This window comes from Bradysia coprophila, chromosome II (genome assembly GCF_014529535.1).
Source record: "Bradysia coprophila strain Holo2 chromosome II, BU_Bcop_v1, whole genome shotgun sequence".
NCBI classification, from domain to species: Eukaryota; Metazoa; Arthropoda; class Insecta; order Diptera; family Sciaridae; genus Bradysia; species Bradysia coprophila.
In genome coordinates, this window is record NC_050735.1 from 10,343,743 (window position 1) to 10,367,811 (window position 24,069).

General features: G+C 36.2%; 2 protein-coding genes across 18 annotated transcripts in view; both read right to left on the reverse strand.

The window, feature by feature from the left end:
• LOC119071991 (1-phosphatidylinositol 4,5-bisphosphate phosphodiesterase) overlaps positions 1-8,169 on the reverse strand; it is a 65,093-nt gene extending 56,924 nt beyond the window's left edge. For 2 of the 3 annotated variants that reach the window (XR_005086770.1, XM_037177116.1), the window contains exon 1: positions 7,415-8,169. The gene's annotated coding sequence lies outside the window, so the exon portion shown is untranslated. The remainder of the gene's footprint in view (positions 1-7,414) is intronic. The other variant, XM_037177119.1, reaches the window with a different exon arrangement.
• A 6,561-nt stretch (positions 8,170-14,730) lies between these two features.
• Positions 14,731-24,069, reverse strand: part of LOC119072068 (uncharacterized protein CG43867) — a 178,504-nt gene continuing 169,165 nt past the window's right edge. For 8 of the 15 annotated variants that reach the window (XM_037177217.1, XM_037177236.1, XM_037177226.1 and 5 more), the window contains 6 exons: positions 23,857-24,066; positions 18,125-18,220; positions 17,854-17,966; positions 17,561-17,786; positions 16,521-17,500; positions 14,731-15,498 (listed from right to left, as the gene is read on the reverse strand). In XM_037177217.1, coding sequence (XP_037033112.1) covers positions 15,312-15,498; positions 16,521-17,500; positions 17,561-17,786; positions 17,854-17,966; positions 18,125-18,220; positions 23,857-24,066 — 1,812 coding nt within the window. In that variant the 3' untranslated portion in view covers positions 14,731-15,311. The remainder of the gene's footprint in view (positions 15,499-16,520; positions 17,501-17,560; positions 17,787-17,853; positions 17,967-18,124; positions 18,221-23,856; positions 24,067-24,069) is intronic. The other 7 variants (XM_037177249.1, XM_037177244.1, XM_037177273.1 and 4 more) reach the window with 3 other exon arrangements.

The following is a 24,069-nucleotide window of genomic DNA, read 5'->3' on the forward strand; positions in this document are numbered from 1 at the left end:
TTTTAGATCACCTTTCACCAGCCACAAAAGCTTCGAAGAATTTTTTTAAAAGTGGTTCTGGCTTCTAGGGTCGAAGTCCATTTTAGGTACATATAAAAAATTCCACTGGAAAACACGTCCGATTTCGGTAGGCTGTTTTTCAAAAGAATCCCTCAGTACGTAGTTTTAAGATAAATGGCCTCTGTGGACTCAGGGCCTATTTTAAGGGAATTAATTCGCTAAAATTCCTCAATTTTTTAGTCATTTTTTTACTTATTTCCAACTTCTGAATTTTTTAGCTGTTTTCGACCACAAACAATTTTGGTCGATCATGCTTAAGATTCACGAACAAATAAAATTTGTGAATTTTCGGGAATTTCGAAGAATTTTCGGGATATTTAATGAATTTTCGGGATATTTAATGAATTTAGGGAATTTTAATTCTCTAAAATGGGCCCTGCTGTGGACAGCAAACTATGATGTCCAATTTTCGTACAGGTCTCCATTCTTATGTATTTACGAATCTCTCTACTGTAAAGTTCACTTTACGTTAAAAACAAGCGAGATGGAGTAAACGGTTCGATACGAAGTTCTAGTAGCATAAATATCTATTATTGAAACTAATGACCAAATTCCAGCTGGTAAAAACCAATTAAAGCAACTTCGCCTAACACTGCTGAGTTAATACTACTTACAAGTTAACAACACTCACTGCTTACACATTAGGTAACCTTTTTATTGTAAATATGAAATACTGCTTCGGATCGGCGGATGCGCGGATTTATCTACTTAAATTCTAAATGTGTACATAACAAACACTTATTCAAGGTCGTTAAAGTTCTTCGCTAACACAAAAAAGAAAGAAAAAAAAAACTTTAAAGCAAAACCCAATGCTAAAAATTCTTTTTTTTTCACATCAAAGTTTCCGAGCGTAAATGAATGTGTGTAGCATTGAAAATTGTTTATAATAAAAATTCGATCGAATTGTTATTGTTAGCGGGAATATTCTATCGCGGGCATTTTGCTTCAATAACATGTTTAAAAGTTTTTGAAGGAATTAGAACATATTCAACATTCCAAAGTCATCATTAGGTACATCCAGAGTAAATAGAAAATGTGAATATCGTTAAATAGACAGATTAAATGTCGGGCAGCATCAACTCTTCTATGTGCCTAAAACACTTTCATAAACAGAAAACGTTTTTAACTGAAAGATATACAAGAATACACAGTAGCAATGTATAAATCGGCGACAATGATTCTGGAATCGAGTTACGTATTTTCTTACAAAGCCGCATAAACAGTTTTATTGCGCTTTATTGTTAAAGTCAGTGAATTGATACTTTCGTGGTTGTTTATCAAATTATCTCGATTTGTATCGAATGTAAACTATGAATTAACCGCATAACAAGATTAATTTCAGTTGGTTAAGGAGTACAATTCAAACTACAAATAATTTTCAGAAAAAGAAACTGTTGCGGTGAAGTCAGGAAAATTTTAAAATGTTGATTTTTTCAATGCACTGTGTTCTTGGCGATTGTGGCCTGATATAAAGAAGATATTTAAGCATTCAACTACGACAGTTTCTTTCATATTCTATTGCATTCTCTACTTTACCTCACTATACACCTCTTTATTTTGCGAAAGACATCGCTACAGGTCTTTGCCAAAATTGTGTTACTGAGTGATGAATCTATGGATCTTCTAGGAATTTTTAGAATTTCAAGAATTTTTTAGAATTTCAAGAATTTTTGAGAAACTTTTAGAATTCTCAATAATAAATAAATAATTCTAAGTAACGGGGTTGTAATTAGGACGATGTTAGTAATGTTAACCGAAATAGTCATTTTCTTCAAAAGTTGAACACGTAACAAAAACATCGATTTGTTACACAATTTTTCAAAATAAAGACAAAGGAGACAGTTCGGTGGAGTAAATATCTATTACAGTTCTTGTAGTATAAATAACGTAAATTTCAATTTTTCAAATCAATGACAAAAAGTAAAACTTTCTTTGGTTTTATTCATACGTTGTATGCAGCTCGATGATAAATGATTTGTTAGGCACACGATGTCAGAAAGACGTCAGAAATATGTGTTATTTCAACACTAGTTAGGAAAATTGTTTTTGATTGTCAGTGTTGTGTTAGCAAAAGCTGTAGTGGCGTCAATTTAGGAATTCAGGAATGTTTAATAGCAGAAAAAGAAGCTAAAGGCCAGCTGTTGCAAATTTTGGAACACTTTTTCACTCCCAGTCTAATCACTGCAACTTCTATGTCACCTTAGAAAAACGGTAAATTATCTTCTATCAACAAGAATAAGGGATGACCTCTGACTAGTATCGAAATGTATGATAAAAGTAATAGATTTAATGGTTTCGTTGCCATTGAGGTTGCCATACGTTTTTAAAATATTTAAGATCGTGTTCAATTCTATCAATGTAATACTCGAAATCCAAATGACATTGCGAATGTTATATAATCTTTTCGGCTTCTTTCAAAATAATTACTTAATCTTTGTCGAGTCGACCCGTTAGTTTCAATGTTCATTAATATCAAAAACTAATCATCACCACCCTTTCATCAGTCCCAGTCAGTCAGTGCCACAATTTATAGGACAGAAAATGAAAGAAAAAAAAACGTTTGACTGATAAATGCAAATGTTCTGTGACTAATCTTCTCTGAGACATGGCAATCTATAGAGAAGTACATGACTTGATTATACCATATACCTCCTTTCCCTGCACTCATCGCTTTCCGGTATAATTTATTTTCTTTTAGATCAAACGTAATCCCAACTCTTCGACAATGTCGAACCGATATTTTATTACAATACCCTGTCGCCCATAAAATGCCACCTTTTAATTCGAATACAAATGACATGTTGTCATTTCCTCATTTTCCACCGAAAGAAAAATCGTTAAATTTTTGCATTTTATACCGCCACAATGCATAAATAAAATGGAAACGTCCTCGATTTCATTTCTTAATTTAAATAAATGTGAGATAGAGAGCGGACATTTTCCCCGATTTCACCGACACCACCATCGCACGCACCTTCTTGTTTCTTTCTGCACATTTATTTGACATAAAATTCCAAGTGAATTATTTTGGTTTACCGTTCATTATTCCGTTTGTAATCAACTCAAGATCGGTCCAAAACGTGGGCAGTTAGTTTTAGATAAACGCGAACGTCGTAACAATAATAAACATAACTCTTGCAAGGTACAAACAATAGCGGTACAAGGAAAATAAATTTTCCAAGAAAATGGGAGCACGATAGCGAATAGCGTGCACACCTCATCGAATTTTTGCGATTTTATAAACATTTTCAATCTTGATTAACAAAAAAAAAGAAGAAAATACCGAACCAGTTCTCCGCTGGCGTGCTGTAATGTTAGGTATACGATTTCCTATGGTATGTCAATTGTTGAGTATTAGCAGTACGCTACCAGAGGCTCACGTGTTGTATATATGCGAAAATAGTAAAACAATCATTGGCGGAATTAATGGTTTCAGATTTGTTGGCATAATAAATCGTTGGCGATGCACGGTTGTAGTATGGATCGTAAATGGTTTTATCGTTTTACCCCGTTTCATCAATTCGTGAACATACGGAACATTAACGTGTAGATAACCTAAATTTTGCGAACGTTAAATCGCATATCCATATAATCACTGCACATTCTACAGGCTGTAACGAAATTGCAATTTTATGCACACCGAAGAAACATCCGTAATCGATTTTCTGAACTAATTCTTTCATGCTGAAAAGCGAGCACCGAGAGCAAGAACATTGTGAGTTCGAACATGTGTCCTTAATTGACATAATATGGAATGTTCAGGAAAATTTCTTCTGATTTTTCACAAACATTTTTAGACAATGCTCGAAAATCATTAAAATCCTAGATGAACGGTCGTTTATTCTACAAATTTCGACAATGTGGAAAAAGGGACGTAGTATCAATTTTAGGGATAAGGGAAACAATTCAAGTCATTTCAATTCATACATTACTAACAACTCATCAAACAAATGTCTCGTAGCTAGTTTTCTGGAACGGTACAACCGACAGTTTAGAGCTCTTCAATGGAGGCAATCAGGTTGAAATGTTAAATTCGACATTTAATCTCAGCCTACAAACACGGAAACCATCCAATCAATCAAAATTCAGTCGTGAGTATGATTTGTGGGCTGTGACTTTTCCATTAGCTTTGTTTACAAAACTCACTTCCCACAAATTAACCAGATGTATTGGGTGATGGATTGAATGTCTTTGTTTTTATTGATTAGCTTCTCTATTGCAAATGCAAAGTTCTATCAGTCATTTAGCGAAGTAGCTCTATTCGAGGGTGATAAAATGAAGGAAAATAGGTCAAAGGATATTCGACACTAGAAGCATAAAACCAATTTAAAAAGAAAAATCGAAGTTTGTTTGGCCAGTAGGTGGACAAAAACCAAAACATGCACTTTTCTTATCGACACGTTCATGGTCGTGTTTAGTGTCATTAGAAAGGTAATTTCATGTTCTCTCAGAGGAAATATGGTCATATGAGGGTTTGAACGATGATGAAATATGAAAAGGTAAAATGGTCCTTTTTATTCTTCACTCAAAATACATTTTGTTGACGCTTTATCTGATGACAGTTATGGGAAGAAAATGTATCGCCCTAAACCACTTACTGTGACGCAAGTCTTGTTATCCACTTACAAGAGAAGTGATATCGGTGTAGATGACGCTTACAGATTCGACACGCAAAAATATATGCGTCACAAATGGAAACTGATGAGGAGAGTACGCGAAAGTTTTATCAACAAAAATCTTACCAGAAAAATTTTAGGAAGAAAATTATAATAACGGATTTCTTCCGTTTGAATTCCATTCTTTAAAGCAACATATTTCACAATTATAAAAATTTTCCTTCCTCAACATCTGCCACTTGTGACTCATACATAGCTTCCAAATAGACGACTTTTTAGAAAAACCATCAAAAACGCATCGACTAGAATGTGAAACTCTATAACTTTATCTTTTACACGATGTTTCTATCAGCCGTATTTTCCGAGTTATGGCTGACATAGCTCGCACTTAAAACACTCATAGCTCCCAAATAGACGACTTTTTAGGAAAACCATGAAACACGTGTCGACTAGAATGTGAAAGTCTATAAATTTGTCTTATAAACGAAATTTCTATATGCCATATTTTCTGAGTTATGGGTCCTATAGCTCAATAGCTTAAAACGCTCATAGCTCCGAAATTATAAGCTTTTATGAAAATTCCTTCAAGCCAGTTTCTTAGAATTACGTCCTTGACATATCCTGAAAATTCGAAAGTTTCGTTGTAACAAAGTAACAGAAGGACAAAGGTTGGTAAAATTCATCTATTTCAAAATGTTTAAAAATCCATTTCTTCATACTCTACCAATTTCCAAATTTTGCGCCCAGATTACGAATAAAATAAGTGGAAGTAGTAGGAGCAGAGGGGGAAAAGTTAAAAAAGTTGTGTATATATAAGTTCCTCAGTCCTACGGAATTTTCTTTTGTCAAATTTAATTTTTCAGTGTGGACGGACTTGCGTCACTAACGTAGGGCCATGATATTTTCTACCCGTCTTGTTTTGACGGGGAAGAAAATAGTACATTTCGTACCTAGGACTAAAAGTCTTGTTTAGCGTGGTACGAATAGTATTTTTCATATTGGACGGAAAAAAGGGCGACGAAGTCGCACTTTTCGGGTCCTAGGTATGAAATAGTTGTGTTACAAGTATTGTAATGTTGATTTTTTCAGCACTAGACCCAAGTTTTCCTTGGATATACATCATTGTCGTTTTTACCTATTCTAACTCTAACAGAAAGATTTAATCAAATTTGAGGAAGTTTGTTGTACATTATGATGGTTCAAAGTTGAGAGACCCCCAATATTATATAGAAAATGTAAATTTTTTCACTTCGGCTGCACCGATTTTTTCAAATTAAGTTGATTTTGTTTGTTTCAGTCTATTTCAGCCTCTACAAGGCTTTCCAAAGCTTTTTTCAAAAAAATTTCTATGAAAATTTCAAAGAAGCCTGACAGACCCATTCAATCTATTGTGCGGTACTCAAAAGTATTTGGAAAAGAAAAAGTAATGATGCAGTTTGACTAGTTTTGACAAGCTACACATGTCACTAAGTGTGGAGTTTCAAGTTGTTAAAATCGACCCACCCTACTATACACACTACATTACTTTCAAACTTTGATATCTTTGGATCCCAGGCAACTCCAGCAGAGAATATACAAATTTTTTCATGCAACACACATATATCTAAGCAACATTTTAGAACATGGAAAAGCTCCAGGAAGCGAAGGAACCGAGAAAAACCTGGTAGTGTAGGTAAGGTTGGTAGCAATTTCCAATTTTTAGCTGGAATTGTCTATTTACATACCCGTTCCTTCAGTTCGTATGGTTTCACAACTCGTGAAATTACCTCAAATCAACCGTCTTGAATAGGTAAAAGAGATAAATACATAAACGGATAAAACGTTTCATGCCAAGAGTTGCAAAAAGTCGATTCTCCCTTATTCGCTACTCTGGCCCCTTGCCACGAAATAGTTATTTAATTATCCGTTGTGGACGGTAGATTTTTGACAATAAGTGTCAAAAATCATGCGTCCACAACATATTCAAATTTTCATGCAAATTGTCGGGGCAAACATTTTTCCATTCTTTTTAGAATTTTCCTGCATTTTTTAAATTTTTTTCAAAAATGTTTTGGGGAGAATTAAGGAAAAATCTATGAAAATTTGGGGAAATTCAAGAAAATATGGCAAAATGTTTTCTCAAAAATAATCACTAATTTGTCCCAAAGACTACTATTACTACTTGCTTTTCAGTGAAGAAAACTGTCAGTAATACCTGCGAGAATTGTTCAAGAGTAAAATGAGTCAACCACTCATCTGTCCGAAATTTTCTGTCAGTTCTTTTCATTTCGCTAAATTTCGATTAAATAAAACGGGAATTTTTTTTCCCAATATTTCGCCGCTTATCTCCACCAACATAGAAGAACATTAAATTAATAATCAAGAAAGAAATAAATATCTCCGAAGATATCTATGTTTAGTTTGGGTTCTATATTTATACCTTCATTCGTATGAAGAAGAAAAAAAATATCAAAAACGTTAAACAACAGCAGGTGTTGTAATTATAATACGATACGCGGTGATATAATATTTTTAAAAAAATGCAAACAAACAAAACATAATTTTTTAAGAAGGTCTCGGTGTCGGTGTAGCACTTTATTTCGTGTATATTATTACTTTTAACCAAAGAAAAATGAGTCTTTTTTCAGATATAAAACCACAACGTTTACGTTACTGAAAAACATTATTTATCTGCACCCATTAAATACATGTGTACTCATACTTCTATCATATACGATAAATATACATAAAATACTAACCTTTAAAGAAAAACCGCGACGAAAAGAGGAATTTGAAACAATTCAATGCTCGTAATGTTCGACGTGAGGCTGCGATGATGGTTCGATGTTATGGATATAGTATGTGAATTTTAGCATATATTTTTCATATTAACTACACTCTACACCGATGAACCACTTTCATTTTCATGATGAATTTTTTTTTGAAATTACAAAACGATTGAACAAAATGCACAGTGAAAAGTCGGTAGGCAATTTTGTTGTCTTCCTTTTTGTTTAGCGTGAAAATCTTATTTAGGATGTAGGCAACGAAAGTTTAATTATTTAGCGACGCGCTGGGGTTATTTATTAAAATGTCATACAAAACAGTGAATAATTAGCGAGTCGGTCTATTGAATTGTAAACAAAAAATGTTGTTTTAATCTACTGTTTTTCTTCTTCTTCTGCTGAGAACACACTTTTCACAACACACTTTTTGCATAGAAAATTGACACCGAATGAGAATAATGAGAGGCCGTAACGAAAATCAGAAGTTTTTTTTTACTGAAAATGTTTTCGCCTGATGGACAAATACAAACGAATCGGTAAGCTATCGAACGAAATAATATTTCTTTAATTTTGCACAAACACTTTTTTCGTTGGGCTGTTACATTTCTGGTTATGATTGCGAATAAAAAAGACTACTGATCGTTCCGGGTCTTCAAGAGTGTGTTATCCGCAAACGACGATGTCAAACTGAACGAATGTGCGATTTTTTCAGCATAACATTTTTGTTCATTGAAATTGTACTAGAGCGAATGGTTAGTTTGTATCAGATCAGTTGTTGGATTCTGGTTTGATTGTGAATCGATTTTTTCTTGTTGTTTTGAAGAATAGCGGGAAAGAGTGGACATACAATGTGTGAATATTTTTGGTTTGTTAAGTGTTCTCGCTTCAATTTTACAAATTAAAGCTGGACTAGCCACAGTATTATTTTTTTATACCTAGGACCAAAAAAGTGCGACTTTGGTGCAGTTTTTCTCCGTCGGATATGAATAGTATTTTTCATACCTAGGACTAGAGGTGTGCGCCGATCTTAAAATAGTCGGCGGCGGTGCGCCGACTGGTAAGGGATCGGCGGCGGCGCGCCGGAAGAAATTTATAGTCGGCGGCGGTGCGCCGATCGGCGCGCCGATAAATTTACAAAAAATCTAAACTTTCGAAAATAATGCAAAAACATTTGAAAAAGCGTGCGCAATCATTTTTCCGAACACTGAAATCTTACTATCTTGTAATCTGAAGTATCAACCACTTATACAAGGGGAATCAACTGAGGCGTATCTCACCTTTTATATTGTGTACAATGTACAATCACCTATTATTTTGAAAACATCTAATTTAATGAATCCAAGAATGATTAATGAGTTTGCGTAAATGACATGTAAGCTATAAGTCAAATTATAATTTGGAAATTTTAAGTCACATCTTCATACCAGATGTTCTGCAGGCTTCTTATTTCCAACTTATAATTTATGTCATTTACGCAAACTCACTACTATTATCTTTCGATTTATGCAATAACCGTTCCCGTTGCCTTTAGTCCATCTTCGATGAAGGAGTGAGATCGTAGTAGAAGGTTTTCGCAAATAAGAGATTTAGATAAACTTAAATTTATAAGTAATAAGTGCATAGACTACGCCAAAATGATTTTTTTTCCCAAATTTTTTAAATAAAGCAGCTAAAAATTGAAAATAAAGATACCCGTGTCTCGTCTTTTTGACGAAAAAACTTGAAACCGGAAAGATTTTCCACTTTATAAATTCCTAAAACACGTGATTTGCGCCATTTTCCACCCAAATTCCACATAAGGTCTTAAGTTTGCCACTTTACAATTACAGTAGTTTTGACTGATTCACTGAATTTTGTTCTCCTTCTTCTTCCTCTTATATGCACAGAAAATAGAGTAACGTACCCAAGAGTTCACGTTAAGTGAGGATACAGAAAAGACAAATGCTGTTTCGACCTCGGGTATCGATGGCGGTCTCGGGCCAGCGTGATCTGACCATCCTCAGTAGTATCCATCGATACCCTTCCCAAGACAGCAGCAAACTTTTTCTTTGGACTAGTATTTATATGGCGACCATATAAAAGACGAGCTATAGGTAGACCACCAGAGAGATGGACAAACGGAATTAAGAATATTGCAGGTACAAACTGGCAGCAAATGGCAATGGATAGCAGTGGATAGAAACAGGCTGAAAAAGAAGAAGAAGAAGTATTTAAAAATATGCATAAAACACTTGCCATCTACTGATAGAAATAGGATACGTTATAGAAAGCTACTTCGAAGATAACCCTATCGTAGCATCAGAAACAAAATCACCGTCGTACAGTGCAAGTAAGAAGAAAAACCCAAAGTTTCAACAAAAAATTTTTAACAAAAAACTCCTTTCTACGCATATAGAAACATAGCAGCATATAGAAACCTGACTTATAAATTAAGAGCGATAAACATTTGCTAAAACCTTGTACATGTACTCAGGCACACACTTTTGTATAGATTTTTCAATTTAAGTTTATATTTATTGTCGCCCATTAAAATTTCTGAAAGCACTAAACGTATAAAATTTCGGCGCGACGAAAATACAATCGGCGGCGGCGGCGGCGTGAGCTATTATTTTTCGGCGGCGGCGCGCCGAAAATTTAGCAAAAAATCGGCGGCGCGCCGGCGTAAAATCGGCGGTGCACACCTCTACCTAGGACCCGAAAAGTGCGACATCATCGCACTTTTTCTCCGTCCAATATGAAAAATACTATTTGTACCACGGCCCAAAAGTATTTTTTAGCGTATTCGATTCCAGACCTCACCCTCGGCTCTGTCTGGAAACCTCTCACACGCTAAAAAAGACTTTTAGTCCTACGTACGAAATATACTATTCTGTCCGGTTTTTACCACTGATATACCCTCGCGTAATTCGAAAAGACCGCTTTCAATGGCCATTTTTTTAAGATAATTTTTCAAAAAAGTACGACCTTAATTTCCGGCAGAAATATGTTAGCTATCAATAGAAAATGTAGTTTGTTAGTAGTGTCAATTTGACCAACGATGGGAAAAGTAAAGTGAGCAGCTTCTAAAAGACAGAAAATGAAAGGTACGAGAAAAAAAAGTTCATAAAAATCCATTAGTTGTATCGTGACCGGAAGGTGAGCGATAGTCCGGCTGTTTGGCCTTGATTCTCCTTTTAACCTTATTTTTGATCATTTTTGTTTTTAGATTAAATTATAGAAGATCGGTGAAATATGTTTGGCATCCTTTTTGTAGTTGACGGCTGTGTCTCATTCTAGATGATTTGGTTGGCTTCTTGGATTTTAAACATTCCTCGGGCCCGCACCTTTTTCATAACTTTTGCTTGGCTGAAGTTGAATTGGTGTATCGTTTTAACGTGCGCCACCAAGGCCCACCAATGTATGGTCGTATGATCGTTTGCACTGAAGGCACGGAATGGAGTAGACAACGTTGGAGTTTTGACGAGTGTCCAATTTGTCCTTCATGTTCGAAAAAACTTGCTGCACTTTACAAGCGTGGCTGAAGGAGATTTTCAGATCCGGAGCATGACCTTTTAACTGTCTTTACTACGTTTCGGATTAGCCGTCGATATACGTTAAGCCAGCGAAACCGAAAGCGTTCTTCGGATATTTCGGTTTCGGGGTGAACGTGGTGCTGGTTTCGTGTGGTCCAAAAATAAAGGAACACGTGTCTCGTCGTTTGTCGATCAGACTTGATACTGCAATGATTTTTAATTTTATAAATGACCGAAATATGCGTCCATTTTCCACGTACGGTATTAAAACATCCAAGGAACATGATAAAGAACGTAGCAAAATCGTTCATTAGGCGCGTGTTCGCAGTGAGCCACAAGTCATTTCATCAAGTGAAGACAGAACAAGTCAAGAGGATTCTGAAGAAAAATAGCTTCCCCGAAAAATTCATTGTAAAGCTGATGAAAGACGTTCGTGACCAATATAATTACCAACACACAAACACCGAGGTGAGCTAGCCTGGGGAAACCACTCTGATTAACAGCGTGTTAATCACTAGTTAATCATGTTAATCACTCTTAATCTTTTCGTTTTTAGTACAAATTGGAACGAAATGCGTTTCTTCACCAAAAACGTTTGGTAAGGTCGCTTAGAAGACGATACCGATTTCAGATTGAATGAAAATTTAGAGTGATATCGCGAAATCTTCGAACAATTTGTATGGAGGACAAATTCAACGTATCTGGATTTTTGTCGAGTATGGTACCCATCGAATCCTTACTTCATTACGAGTTCAAAGAGGTATATCTCGCCTCTCTCGGAATTGTCGTTTTCGTGGTAGAGCTGTTTGAAAAATCGGTGGTTTTCAAGTGGAATTTTTTTTCACACAGATTATCTCGGGTAATAAAGAGTCGACTTCGTTCAAATTTTAGGGGATTGAATTTAAGGTGAAAAAAATGGAAGTGGTCGAAAAACCGGTCGAAATTTCTTTGACATTTTAGAAATTGTCCTATCTCTTATTGCCAGTAGTCCCTCCAGCACAAGTTTTTATATTTTTAGGAACCCTAAACCGTTAGGTTTGCTGATGCGCGCACCCGTTAGTAGTCAGAGAAATTCTTTCTTAATACAGTCACTGAAGCCAGTACAGCCAACCGCCCGACGTATTTGGTAGCTTATGTGATCAGTCTAGTCTAGCAGTACAATACCCTAAAATTTGAACGAAGTCGACACTTTATTACCACAGATAATCAGGATGAAAAAATTTCCACCTGAAAACCACCGATTTTTCAAACAGCTCTACCACGAAAACGAAAATTCCGACATAGGCGAGATATACCTCGTTGAGCTCGTAATGAAGTAAGGATTCGATGGGTACCATACTCGACAAAAATCCAGATGGCATGGCTAGCCGATTGCTCGAAGATTTCGCGATATCACTCTTAAACGTTAATACTAAAATTCAATAAGCGAGAAAGCTAGCGAACTCAACCCTCGCAGAAGGGAATTGTCATTTACGTCACAAGAACCTAGCATTTTCGTGCGACGTATTGAGTTTTTTCTGATGGAAAGATTTCATCAAAAGTAAACGAAAATCCGAAAAAGCACCGATGCCTCTCCTAGAGGTATCTATATATGGTAAAATGGTTGTCTACATTTCGGGGAAAAATTCTTATTATGTTGACGACAATTTTAGAGTCGGGATTATTTTTGATGCAGTCAAAATATCACCTTATTTTGACAAATGTGACACTGACTTTTTAGCCCCGTACGAAGTACGAAGGGGCTTATAGGATTACGATGCCGTGTGTAATTGATGGAATTCGAAGCAGACGGTAAGGGCAAAGTGTTTGCCTATGTTCATAGATGACGAATCCGCAATAAAAATTTGGGCCGTCTGTCCGTCTGTCCGTCTGTCCGTCACGTCGATATCTTGAGTAAATCAAATCCGATTTCAATTTTTTTTTTCCCTGAAAGATAGTCAAAATAGTGAGGCTAAGTTCGAAGATGGGCATATTCGGGTCGGCCCTTCGTGAGTTAGGGCCACCTAAGTGATTTAAGGTCTTTTGGTGATATTTATGGCAAAATAAACGATGGAAATGTAAATGACACGGCAAGTGATTGGTATTGTCAATACCAATCCAGGAAAAAAAAGTTTTTAAAAATCGGGTGAGTGGACCGTGAGTTAGGGCCTTAGAAGTGAAAAGCTATTAGGGCCCTATGTGTATTTTACATAGAACTCAAGTAAATTTAATCCGTTTTTCGTAATTTTTGTTTGATTTGGAAGGTAATCGAACGCCAAATAGAAAGTTGTTGAAAAAAAATTAAATTTGGGTCCTTGGACTAAGGCCACTACTAGGGCCCTATGTGTATTTTACATTTCGAGTAAATTTCATTCGTTTTTCGTAATTTTTGTGTCATTTGGAAGGTAATCAAAGGCCGAATAGAATGTTGTTGAAAAAAAAAATAAATTTGGGTCCTCGGACTAAGGCCGCTATTAGGGCCCTATGCGTATTTTACATACAACTCGAGTAAATTTCATCCGTTTTTCGTAATTTTTGTTTCATTTGAAAGATAATCGAACACCGAATAGAATGTTGTTGATAAAAAAATTAAATTTGGGTCCTTGGACTAAGGCCACTACTAGGGCCCTATGTGTATTTTACATATAACTCGAGCAAATTTCATCCGTTTTTCGTAATTTTTGTTTCATTTGGAAGGTAATCAAAGGCCGAATAGAATGTAGTTGAAAAAAAATTAAATTTGGGTCCTCGGACTAAGGCCGCTACTAGGGCCCTATGTGTATTTTACATATAACTCGAGCAAATTTCATCCGTTTTTCGTATTTTTTGTTTCATTTGGAAGGTAATCAAAGGCCGAATAGAATGTAGTTGAAAAAAAAAAATGGATCCTCGGACTGAGGGCGATACTAGGCCCTATGTGTATTTATACTCAATAAATTAAAATTTTAGGGCTATTTGAAATTTTTGTTTTATTTGAAAGGAACGTCGTACGGGGCTTCGTAATTGCGCTATGCGCAATTTGTAAGATGTACATATTACATAATAATTTTACTTTAACTACATTAACCGGCGCATAGGCTTACGGTCAAAGTAGGGTGACAGACGCACTAGGGTCACGTACGCAATAGATATACGGGTTTGTACGGGGCTCAGTCGCAGCAAATGCTCCGACTGTTCTGATGGCTCGTTTGTAATAGAGTTGCCGTGTCGCGCTCTTTTTTAAAGCAATATCGACGTCACACGAAAAAGACAAAAAGTGATATCGCTACCCATGTTTCATTTAATTTATTCGTAAAAATGTAAAATTTTCTATGACAGAATACACTGTACAGTTAATACACCTTATTTTTCCTAGTTTGGTTGCCAGAGAGGGTGGTAGATTGCTCTTGAATACTTCTCTTTAAATACGGCAAGGTTTACGTCTCTAAATTCATCTCTGGGCTGCGCTGTTCGTCCTGAACGTCACTTAAAGAGAATTCGATTCGACAAAAAAACATTTTTTAATTATTTTTTTTAGTTTTTAAGTTACATTTTTATTATTCGTCCATTCAGTTCACAAATATATAAATCGTCAAAAAATGTTTGAGACCTTTTACACCTGCTAGGTAAATCGAAAATTAATTTCTCGTCTTTTTTTAAATTATTTTTCACAAACATTTTTCTCTATTACAAAAATGATCCGACTAATTAAATAAATATTGTTGCTGTTCTGTTGGTTGTTGTTCAATTTATCCCTTTTTTGTCTTTCTAATTATTTATATTAATTGTGTGTCCGTCTTTTTCTGTTATATTCATCAGTTTTTTTTTTTGTTTTAAATCCTAATTGAATATACAAATTTTCATTATATATATAAAAAAAACAAATTTGATATTTCGTGGTATCAAAAAGACCCTTAGTAACGGTTATTATATAAATCCACGTTCCCCCTTAATACAATTTAAAGTCCATCGTATTTACTGAAAAGTAGTTTAAATGTGTGTTCTGGTTTTAGTTTTAAATTTGTTTTGTTTTATATAAGTTAATGATTACATTATAAATGACGTGTATAATACAAAAAGCTTAGCTATAAAACACTGTGTGCGCATTAATCTACAATAATTCCGAAGAAAAGAAAATAAAGATAAGAAACGAACGAAAGCTGTACGCCTACGCGAAAAAAAAGGAATCTCAAAAACTCTTTACAAAAAACAAAGAAAATTTTAATTAATAAATTCATGAACAATGAAAAACGATCCGTTCACACATCTGAGTTTCATAAAAAAAAATTGACGAAAAGAAAAAGCAAAAAAAATTCAAAACAAAAAGAAAAATCTGAAAATTTCATAAAAATTCAAGAGGTATCCAATACTCAAATCCATTGTTTGAGTATATTCTCTATTCATTTGATCCGCTGATGATCGGGTGTACTCTTCAATATATCAGGTTGGCCGCCGTGCGACGAGCTTAGTGTATGGCTATGGTGCGAGCTTAACGTGTGCGAATGGGAATTTAGGGTATGGGTGGCGTGCGAATTGAGAGTATTGTGAGCTGTTGTAGCTGCCGTTGAGCCACCGTGTGGACGGGATCTGTAATGATGGGTAAAAATTTTGATTAGAATTTGTTTTTGAGGGTTTAAATGGACGAAGTCTGGGTCTGACAAAATCCATTGAGTGCTAACAGTGCTAATGAACAGCAAGAAGGTGATATCATCAGCATGTTTTGAGATTATCGACGAATGTGTAGAGAGAGATTTCTGAGAGCGTTGATACGAGTCTGATAATCATTGTCTGATAATTCAGTGGAAGTAAAAACGAGAATCATGGCTGCAAACAGAAGCTTTTTCTACAAAACACTGATCAGACCAGTTCTACTTTATGGAAGTGAATCATGGCCGAGACGACAAACAAGGGCGATTCCTACTTTTCTCTTTTTTGAATGAAAGGTGCTGAGAGCAATCTTTGAACCCGTGATCGTCGATTGAACTTCCCGTCGTACATATAAGTTTGAACTGTAACGCAACTTCGCCGACATAAATGTCGATTAAAATCGATTAAAATGGGCGGAACATCTTATGAGAACGAATGAAACGAGAGCCCCTCTCAAACTGTTTAATTCCGTAGAGTTGGACGGCGAAAAACAGATGGAGCGGTAATGTAACTGCGTATCTGAAGGAACTGGCATGTTGCAGCTCAGGACCGGCATAACTGGGATCGAATTCGGGATCCGGTAAACTCCAGCTAGAGAATTGTGAAAGTAACATGTGAACCGACGGAACGTCTTCGTTCCGAATTTTGTAGAGGGACCCTTTCTGTAGAGAGTACATAGTCTCGACAGTCGACAGTGGGGCCCAGATAATTTTCAGATCTTTGTAATTGATTGCTTAGTTGAACTGTCGAACGAAGGAAAGTTGTGAGTAGATTCTACCAAGGGGTAACAAGGGGGAAAAATTTGACAATAAGGAAAAATCAGTCTTGAGTCCTGAGTACTCAAGGACAATGACCAATCCCATACTTTACTTTAAGTCGCCTCAGCAGTGATTTTAGTTGTCGATGGGTTATCAGATCTCTCGCTGACAGACTGATCACAATAAATATAAATTGCGGCCTACCTTATACTTCTATGGCTGCCATTTCTTGTCAACGTATTCATCTGCGGTGTTCCGGGACATGTGTGTCCCAACGCATTCATATAGTCGGCAATCAGTAACGTAATCTCCAAAATCTTTGGTTTGCTCATAGCAAACAGTAATTTCTGTTCGCTACTTTCCTGCAACGAATCGTCAGTGCTGACCACCAGCATAAAGTCGTCCTGACATCCGCCAAACGTCATCACCGAACTGTACGGATAACGCGACAACGGTGCCATCGACGACAATTCCAACACGTTTAGTGCGTCTTCGGAAATAGCTAGCCAGGCCATTGCCGAATCGGTATGACGAGGTTTGGCTTGGAAGAGGGTGGCGCCGAAATACGGCCACTTGCGACAGCATGTCAAATAGATTCGTACACAGTCCAATGTTGAACGGTTCTTGAGTAACATCCATTTGGATACGAGCAATTCCTGTAGCTCTTTCAGTTGGTCTGGCGTCATAGCGTCCCGATAGCGATACGGATAAAATTTGTCCAATGCTTGCAACGACACGGATGCGTTTGTTGCACTTCGATTCTTTTCGGCAGCAAAATCACCAATGTCAATCTGTGCCATCAGCGATGCCAGTTCTAAGGCTAGATCGCGAGACAAAGGAAATCTGCCCTGCACCACTTGGACATTTATCTGATAGCAAAGCAACAGTTTCTCCTTGTCCGTTTCCAATTTGATGGAATGCTTCCAGTACAAACGATTTTTGTACGTCAATTGAATGACTCTGGAGTTTTCGAATTTGCCGGAACCTTTTTCACGCAACGCTGTCTCCCACTTGGATATCACGTCACATAGCTTAGCCTGCGGGTCTAGGTAATGTTCCAAATCTTTTTCGATCGGATCGTCACTGAACAAACAGAATCCATTTGTCGATTCGCGACAACCAATCTCTTGCGCCAGAGTCGAATGGAATTCTTCGATTGTTGTAGACCCATCGAATGACACGACCTGCGTTTGAAGGAATGTTAGACTTGGCCATTTGTTTCCTCTCTCGATTCGACATCTTACCTGATATGTTCCGTTCATCATGTGAACGGGAATGGCATGCGGAAGTGAATGATGATATGGATTCTTCATCAGAATTGATAGCACTTCCATGCGAGATGGTTTTGTCTCACGTCCGCCGTTCAGCAACGTTCGTTCGAGAGCTCGTTCACAGTAAGCCGCATATTTACCACATTCCGTTTTTGAATCCGCATTTCGAGACAGATGGAGTTTAAGGTACCAGAGCAGTCTGCAAGGAAAAATGGTTTTGTAGGTCACACTCTCACCTATAAGATCGTTTCAGTCTCGATACTCACTTGTTGTTTTTAGGTACGAATAACGAAACAGCCAAAGATAATAATTGCCAGCCCTGAACGAATGTGTAGCTTGGTGGATTTGATTTGCAGTCGATAGGAGGCACAATGGGCATCTAGAATTGAAATGAGCATTCGGATAAAACAAATGAAAATATTTGAGGGTGAACAAAATTGATTTTTTTTAGAAATGAAAAATCTCACTCGAAAATGGAAATAAAATTGGAAACAAAAAAAGGACTCTTGTTGTGTGGCATCATTTGGAAGTTCCTACCTGTATCGAGGTTGGAGAGCTTCCGTTTGCTTGGCCAGACCCATTTTGCTGTGTGTCGCATGTAAACAAACTCTGCGTTGCGCACAACAATAGTTGCTGCAAAGACATTTTGATTCAAGTAATACTCAATGGAATGCTGGACTTTGGAATTTTACATGACAATGTTACGAATAAAATGGTTGTGCGGCATTAAACAACACAGAAATTTTGTATATTCTACAGCTATAGGCAACGAGATTCGTTATTCTATTGTATCATAGGCAACAATGCTAAAAGCTCACACGTTGTTCGCATAATCGAATTATGCCATTAACTTATCATCAATGTATAAGTACTCACATTATAAGTAATGTCATTTTAACGACCTTTCAAGTATATAATGCGAAAATAACTGTTGCAGTCGAGTAATGTGGAACGCACTCAAAGGAAAATTGAAGATCCATAAAGTTAGTGACAAGACCATTTCAACCATTTTTTTTACCATAAAGCCCCAATACCTCATTTTTGTACAAATGTAAAAACATGTAGCAATTAACATAATCTATATTTTTGCACAAAAATGACCCATCATGGCCAAAGAAAGTAGTTGAAAGAATGTCTTGGCTAAAAATATGTCACGATCTACTATGGTTCGTTGTAGAGCTTTTATAACCGATCGAATCAATTATTGCAAATCACAAGAAAGTTGTTGGTAGCTACTCAAATCTTTGTCGAAACGAAAATCTAACTAATAAAGTTACAGGCAACTGTTACAACTAGCATTCTTACACTAGACTAATCCAGGAGCTGGGATCGGATCCTAGTGATGGAATCTAATGATAGAATCTGGATAATGAAAAAGCTGAATTTCAGTCAGCTAAACCGAGTGTCAAAAATCTTTTTATGTCTTGGAAAGGGAAAGCTGCGGAACCCAAATTGCGATCGTTTTGTAGCGTTTTTCGAACCACACCACAAAATCGTACGATATACAAGACATAAAATCTTGAAAATACTCAAACAATTCTAAAGAATCTTAAATTTGGGAATTTGTAAGAATTTTTGGGAGTTCAGGAATTTTAACATTCCCGTTTAACATTCACGTTGATTCTAGGGAATACAATACCGGACCGGTTCTTTGGAACCGGTTTTCGGTACTGAAATTGTGGAACCGGTACTCAATACCGGTTCTAGAAAGATTTTTGAAACAACCATTTTTACATTTTTTAGGGATTAGGGAATAGTTTCCAAGCTGATAAATACGATTCTGTAAATTCTCCCTCTCTGAACGCCTATTTTAGCGCCCTTTCTGGCCGATTCAAATAGTACTCAATAGTTATTTTCATGCTTCTGGGCCGAAAATAAGCGGAATTTTTTAAAATTTTCTTGGATTTTTAGCCCTTTGTATGAAACCTTGCATGTGTACCAGATTTGGACGATCTACTACAAAAACTAGACTTTTCATTTTTATCCCGAGTTATTTAATGGATTTTACGCATGCCGTGGGCGTCGAAAGTTGAAATTCGATGAAAAGAACGATTTTCAACCCGCAAGAATGTAAAACAGGTTTTCTTATCAACGTTTCGTCGTGATTAACTCTAGAATCCACTAATTTGCTTTCCATGTTTCAATACCATTTGAGTGGAAACAATATACTTAGTGTTTCAAGAGCTTCTGCCTCGCATGGAGACAGCTACAGAACAGGAAAAGTGATGATTTGTAGGAACCGGTTTCAGATTAAAAAGAACTGGTTCTGCTACCGGTTCTGCATTCCCTAGTTGATTCCTAATTATTTCCTGCTCCCATGAGCTATTTTTAAGAAAGTGTAGATGTCAGCATCAATTCTGGTGTCAAATTGAAAATTAGTGGTCCCCACGTCTCCTCGTAATAAATCTGCCCTTTCCGTTCATTAGAGTAAGGAATTTGTTCTCGCATTATTTGTGCGTCAAGCGAGTCGCCTCGTCACTGATCAGAGGTTTTTTTTATTATTTTTTACAAGTTGGCACACATGCATTGGTACATTATACCCAATGAAAACCCGTGCATGCTTCCTCCTACGTAATGAAATAAGCGAGCCAACCTTAATCTATTGGATCTACGGAACGTTTACATAGTCAACGTCTTTTTGATTTAATCAAATTTTTTGATTGTGGTATTGATTAGAAGACCCAGGAATGTGGAAATTAGAAAAACATAAAATTGTGGATGAGTTTCGGGACTACTACTAATTTCCTTTAAAATATCAAACGACAAATGCGTCACCTGCATTCTCTCAGAAGCACGACGTATTATTAGTAAATTTATAAACTCGGTAAGTTTTAGTAAATTCCGTAAAAAAAATTACCAATAGAGAACGTCAGATTTTCTGAACCGAAAATCCAAACGAAAACGGAAAGAGCAAGTTTGACAGATTCACTAAATAATTAAATTCTGATTTCAAGGATTTTTATTAAACAAAATGAGCATATTTCAGGAGTCCGGTAAACTAATTGTTTTCTCAATCGGACCAATATATGCAGAGCTATAAGCACTTGAAAATGTGATGTTTGTATTGATGGTATCAATGTCTTATCGCTCGGAACCAGGGCCTATTTTTGGAAAATAAAATTTGCTAAATTTGCCAAAATTTCTCAAAATTTCCCAAATTTGCTAAAATTTTCCAAAATTTGCTAAAAGGAAATTTTGGCAAATTTTTGGAAAATCTTAGCAAATTTGGGAAATTTTGAGAAATTTTGGCAAATTTAGCAAATTTTATTTTCCAAAAATAGGCCCTGCTCGGAACATATTGGCCCGATTGCATTCAACATTTAATTATTTTTTAGTGAATCCGTCAAACTTGTCCTTTCCGTTTGTGTTCTTGTTTGTATTTTCTGTTCAGAAAATCTGACGTTCCCTAATAATAGGCCAGAAGTAACAGATTTAATGCTTAAACATTTACTTTACCAACGAGGCTACGAATAAATTTGTATTACAAAATATGATTCAATTCAATTCCTAACATTGGTGACCCTTGCTCCAAATTACTCGACTTTTTGTGATTGTATTTTTCGCGTGGCTGCAACTCAATTTACGATTTAAGAGCGTTGAACACAGACCGGCAATGTATAATACTTATATGTAAAGCAACAATTGATTGGTATACAATTACTAATAGGAAAATTTATAAAGAAATAATTGAATAGTAGAGAGAGGGAAAACTGATGTTTCACAATTACAATGCAGACGTCGATGAAGAAAGTGTATTCTTGTCGACTATTTTTATGATCTTTCGTCACATCTTTTCTTGTTGTGATGGTAATTATGAAACACCATAATGATGATGAATCTTATGCCTGATTGGTAGGGGAAAATCAATAACATTTAAGAAAATAAAATTGAAGAGAAAAATAATAAAATGAGAAAATAGTAGTCGAGCATTCCATGTGAATATTATATACTAATTAATGTCTCTGACACAGCTGGGATTGTTGATTGTAACGATTTTATATATATAGAGAGGCACGATATACATACACATCGATATAGTAATGTGATTAAAGAAATGGAGGAAATTATACAAAACTTTTAACCATGCCGGTAATCTCAAGGGATTGTAGCTATTGAACAAATTGCGAAATTGGATACAAACTTTCGATTAAACATTTCGTATTGTTTCAAGAAGTTTTAATGATTTCGGTGTTTTTCTCTCTTTATTTAGGCAAACTTTGAATTAAAGTGCAAAAGGAAACTTATCAATGGAAATGTATTCGGGAAAGAGTGATTTCATTTACATTTCAGATCTTAAAATAAAAAGATTTTATTTTTCCAGAAAATATCGAACGAATTTAAATTTTTGCGTTGAACTTTTAACGGAATGTGCTCTCAAGTTGCACACGTATCCACTGAAAGCCTTATAATAAATTTCGAGTTTACTAGTTCGTGTTGTTGATAAAACAAAAAGAAACCTCTCAACTGATGTGAAAGAATATTACATTTTCGCGTAAAATAAATGGGAAACTTTTATACATATTCCTTTAAAGTTTCACTCGTTTTACGGGCAGGTCACAGTGCCGCATTGCCCTTATGGGCGATCGGGCGTTTCCCGAAGGACTTTTTGCTGTTTTTATGGATAAAGGGGGGCGATGATGAGCCTTTAGAAAAATTTATTAATACAAAGGGCGTTTTTGAGCCAGTCCGGCACTGGCAAGTCGTGTATTATAAAATGGAACTTAATTTACACAATATGTATGAGAATATGTCTGTCAGTCCCTCGCCGTTCTAATGCACTACTAGTTACGCAAAAACATTTATTGTAGGAGACAGATGGTTCCCAAATGGTTACAAGGCTCGGAACAGGTCAACCTGACTTAAAACCTGATTTGATAAATTTCGACTGAACAGAAATGACCTGAAATATAAATTAGGTCGGCATATCAGGCTAGATTTCAGATCGACCTGAAATATTTTACAATTTTGAATGAAAATTTCAACAAATTTCAAGTTCAGATCAGGTTAGATTGCCTCAAGAAAAAATACAGTCAGTAAAAGTTCAGCATGAATTTGATGCAGCTGATCCACACAAACAATCAATACTCATTATACTTTTTTATACTGTTCAAGCTACACGCACACGCCTGGTAGTCACAAAACCGTATAAAGACGTATAAACAGTTTTGACTGTTTGTGTGAATCAGCTGAAAAACAGCTGAAGTAAATTCATGCTGAAATTTGACTGCCTCTAACTGTACCAGAGCTCGTTTGAAATTTCAGGTCATATTGTCTTCTGACCGCAGTCGAGCCTTACAAATTGATAAAATTATATTTTGAGATAATTTCTTCATTGAAATATCCCTGTCCCAGTTGAACATATGAAAAATTCGACCGACTCGTTGGACCTTTCGATGAAATCTATGTCTTCAAATAAATTCTTTTGTGTCGGGCGTTGTTGGGACTAAGGTTGGGGACGTGCTAGTGTTCAAACTTTATACCGGGAATGTTTTTCGTATTAGGAAGTGTATTATGGCAAAGGTAACAAATGGTTGCCTTATGAAATGTCTGACTTTAGCAGGAGCTGTTCTTCATCAAAGACTGTTGGTGGGACAAAGGTAAATTCATTGTCCCGTTTCGAAAACATTTCTAACTCAGATCTCCATTCACCTTGAGCCCGAGTGTACTTTTAACAAACTGAGACCCTCAGATCGTTCGGAAGTATTCCTGTTTCGACATCGATTTCTGTAGACACTTTGAAGCATTTTAAAAAGAGGAAACTTTGTACCAAATTCATCGAGGACAAAAAATTGTTCAAAAAATTTTCAATTGAACATTGGAATATCCTCGTAACCGCATTCGCAACTCGTTCAAAGAAAAATCTATGATTCAGATGTTCTAAATGATATGAGGCTATGATAAGGTTGATAAGGCATGCAAAACATTGTATAAAGGTGCTTGTACCGAACGGCACGTCGGTGTAAAATTTAAAATATTTTTTTCTATTTATAAGAAAGGAACTAAGTTTAGCTGTAGCAGTAGCAAGCAGGGTGATGCTGTTTCGCAAACTTAAAGGATAACAGATTTTACATTCACTTTCAATTTAGATGGGGACACACGCGATTATGATCGCCTCAAACAATATGATGAACATGATTCGAAACGAAATTCCGCAAAATGTGTTCGAATCATGTCCATCAATTCGGATTTTGTATTCCGGGGATTTTGTCTCACATTCAATGAATCAAACTCAAAAAGATAAAAAGCACATTGAAGCGCCAACCACTTACACGCGTTTGCTTGCCCAGTCGCTTGTTTACCTGGACCCCGACTCCAAGCTTTTGGCCGGTGTGTCGACTAGTCTGTTTCACCAATGTACATATCAATTCGGCCTGCAGTTCCGGCATGTCCAAACATTGTTGCAATGCATTTTGGGCTAGTACGACGTGATAATCGACACCGGGCTGATTGACGGCGACTGACATGAATAGTTGGCAACTCTG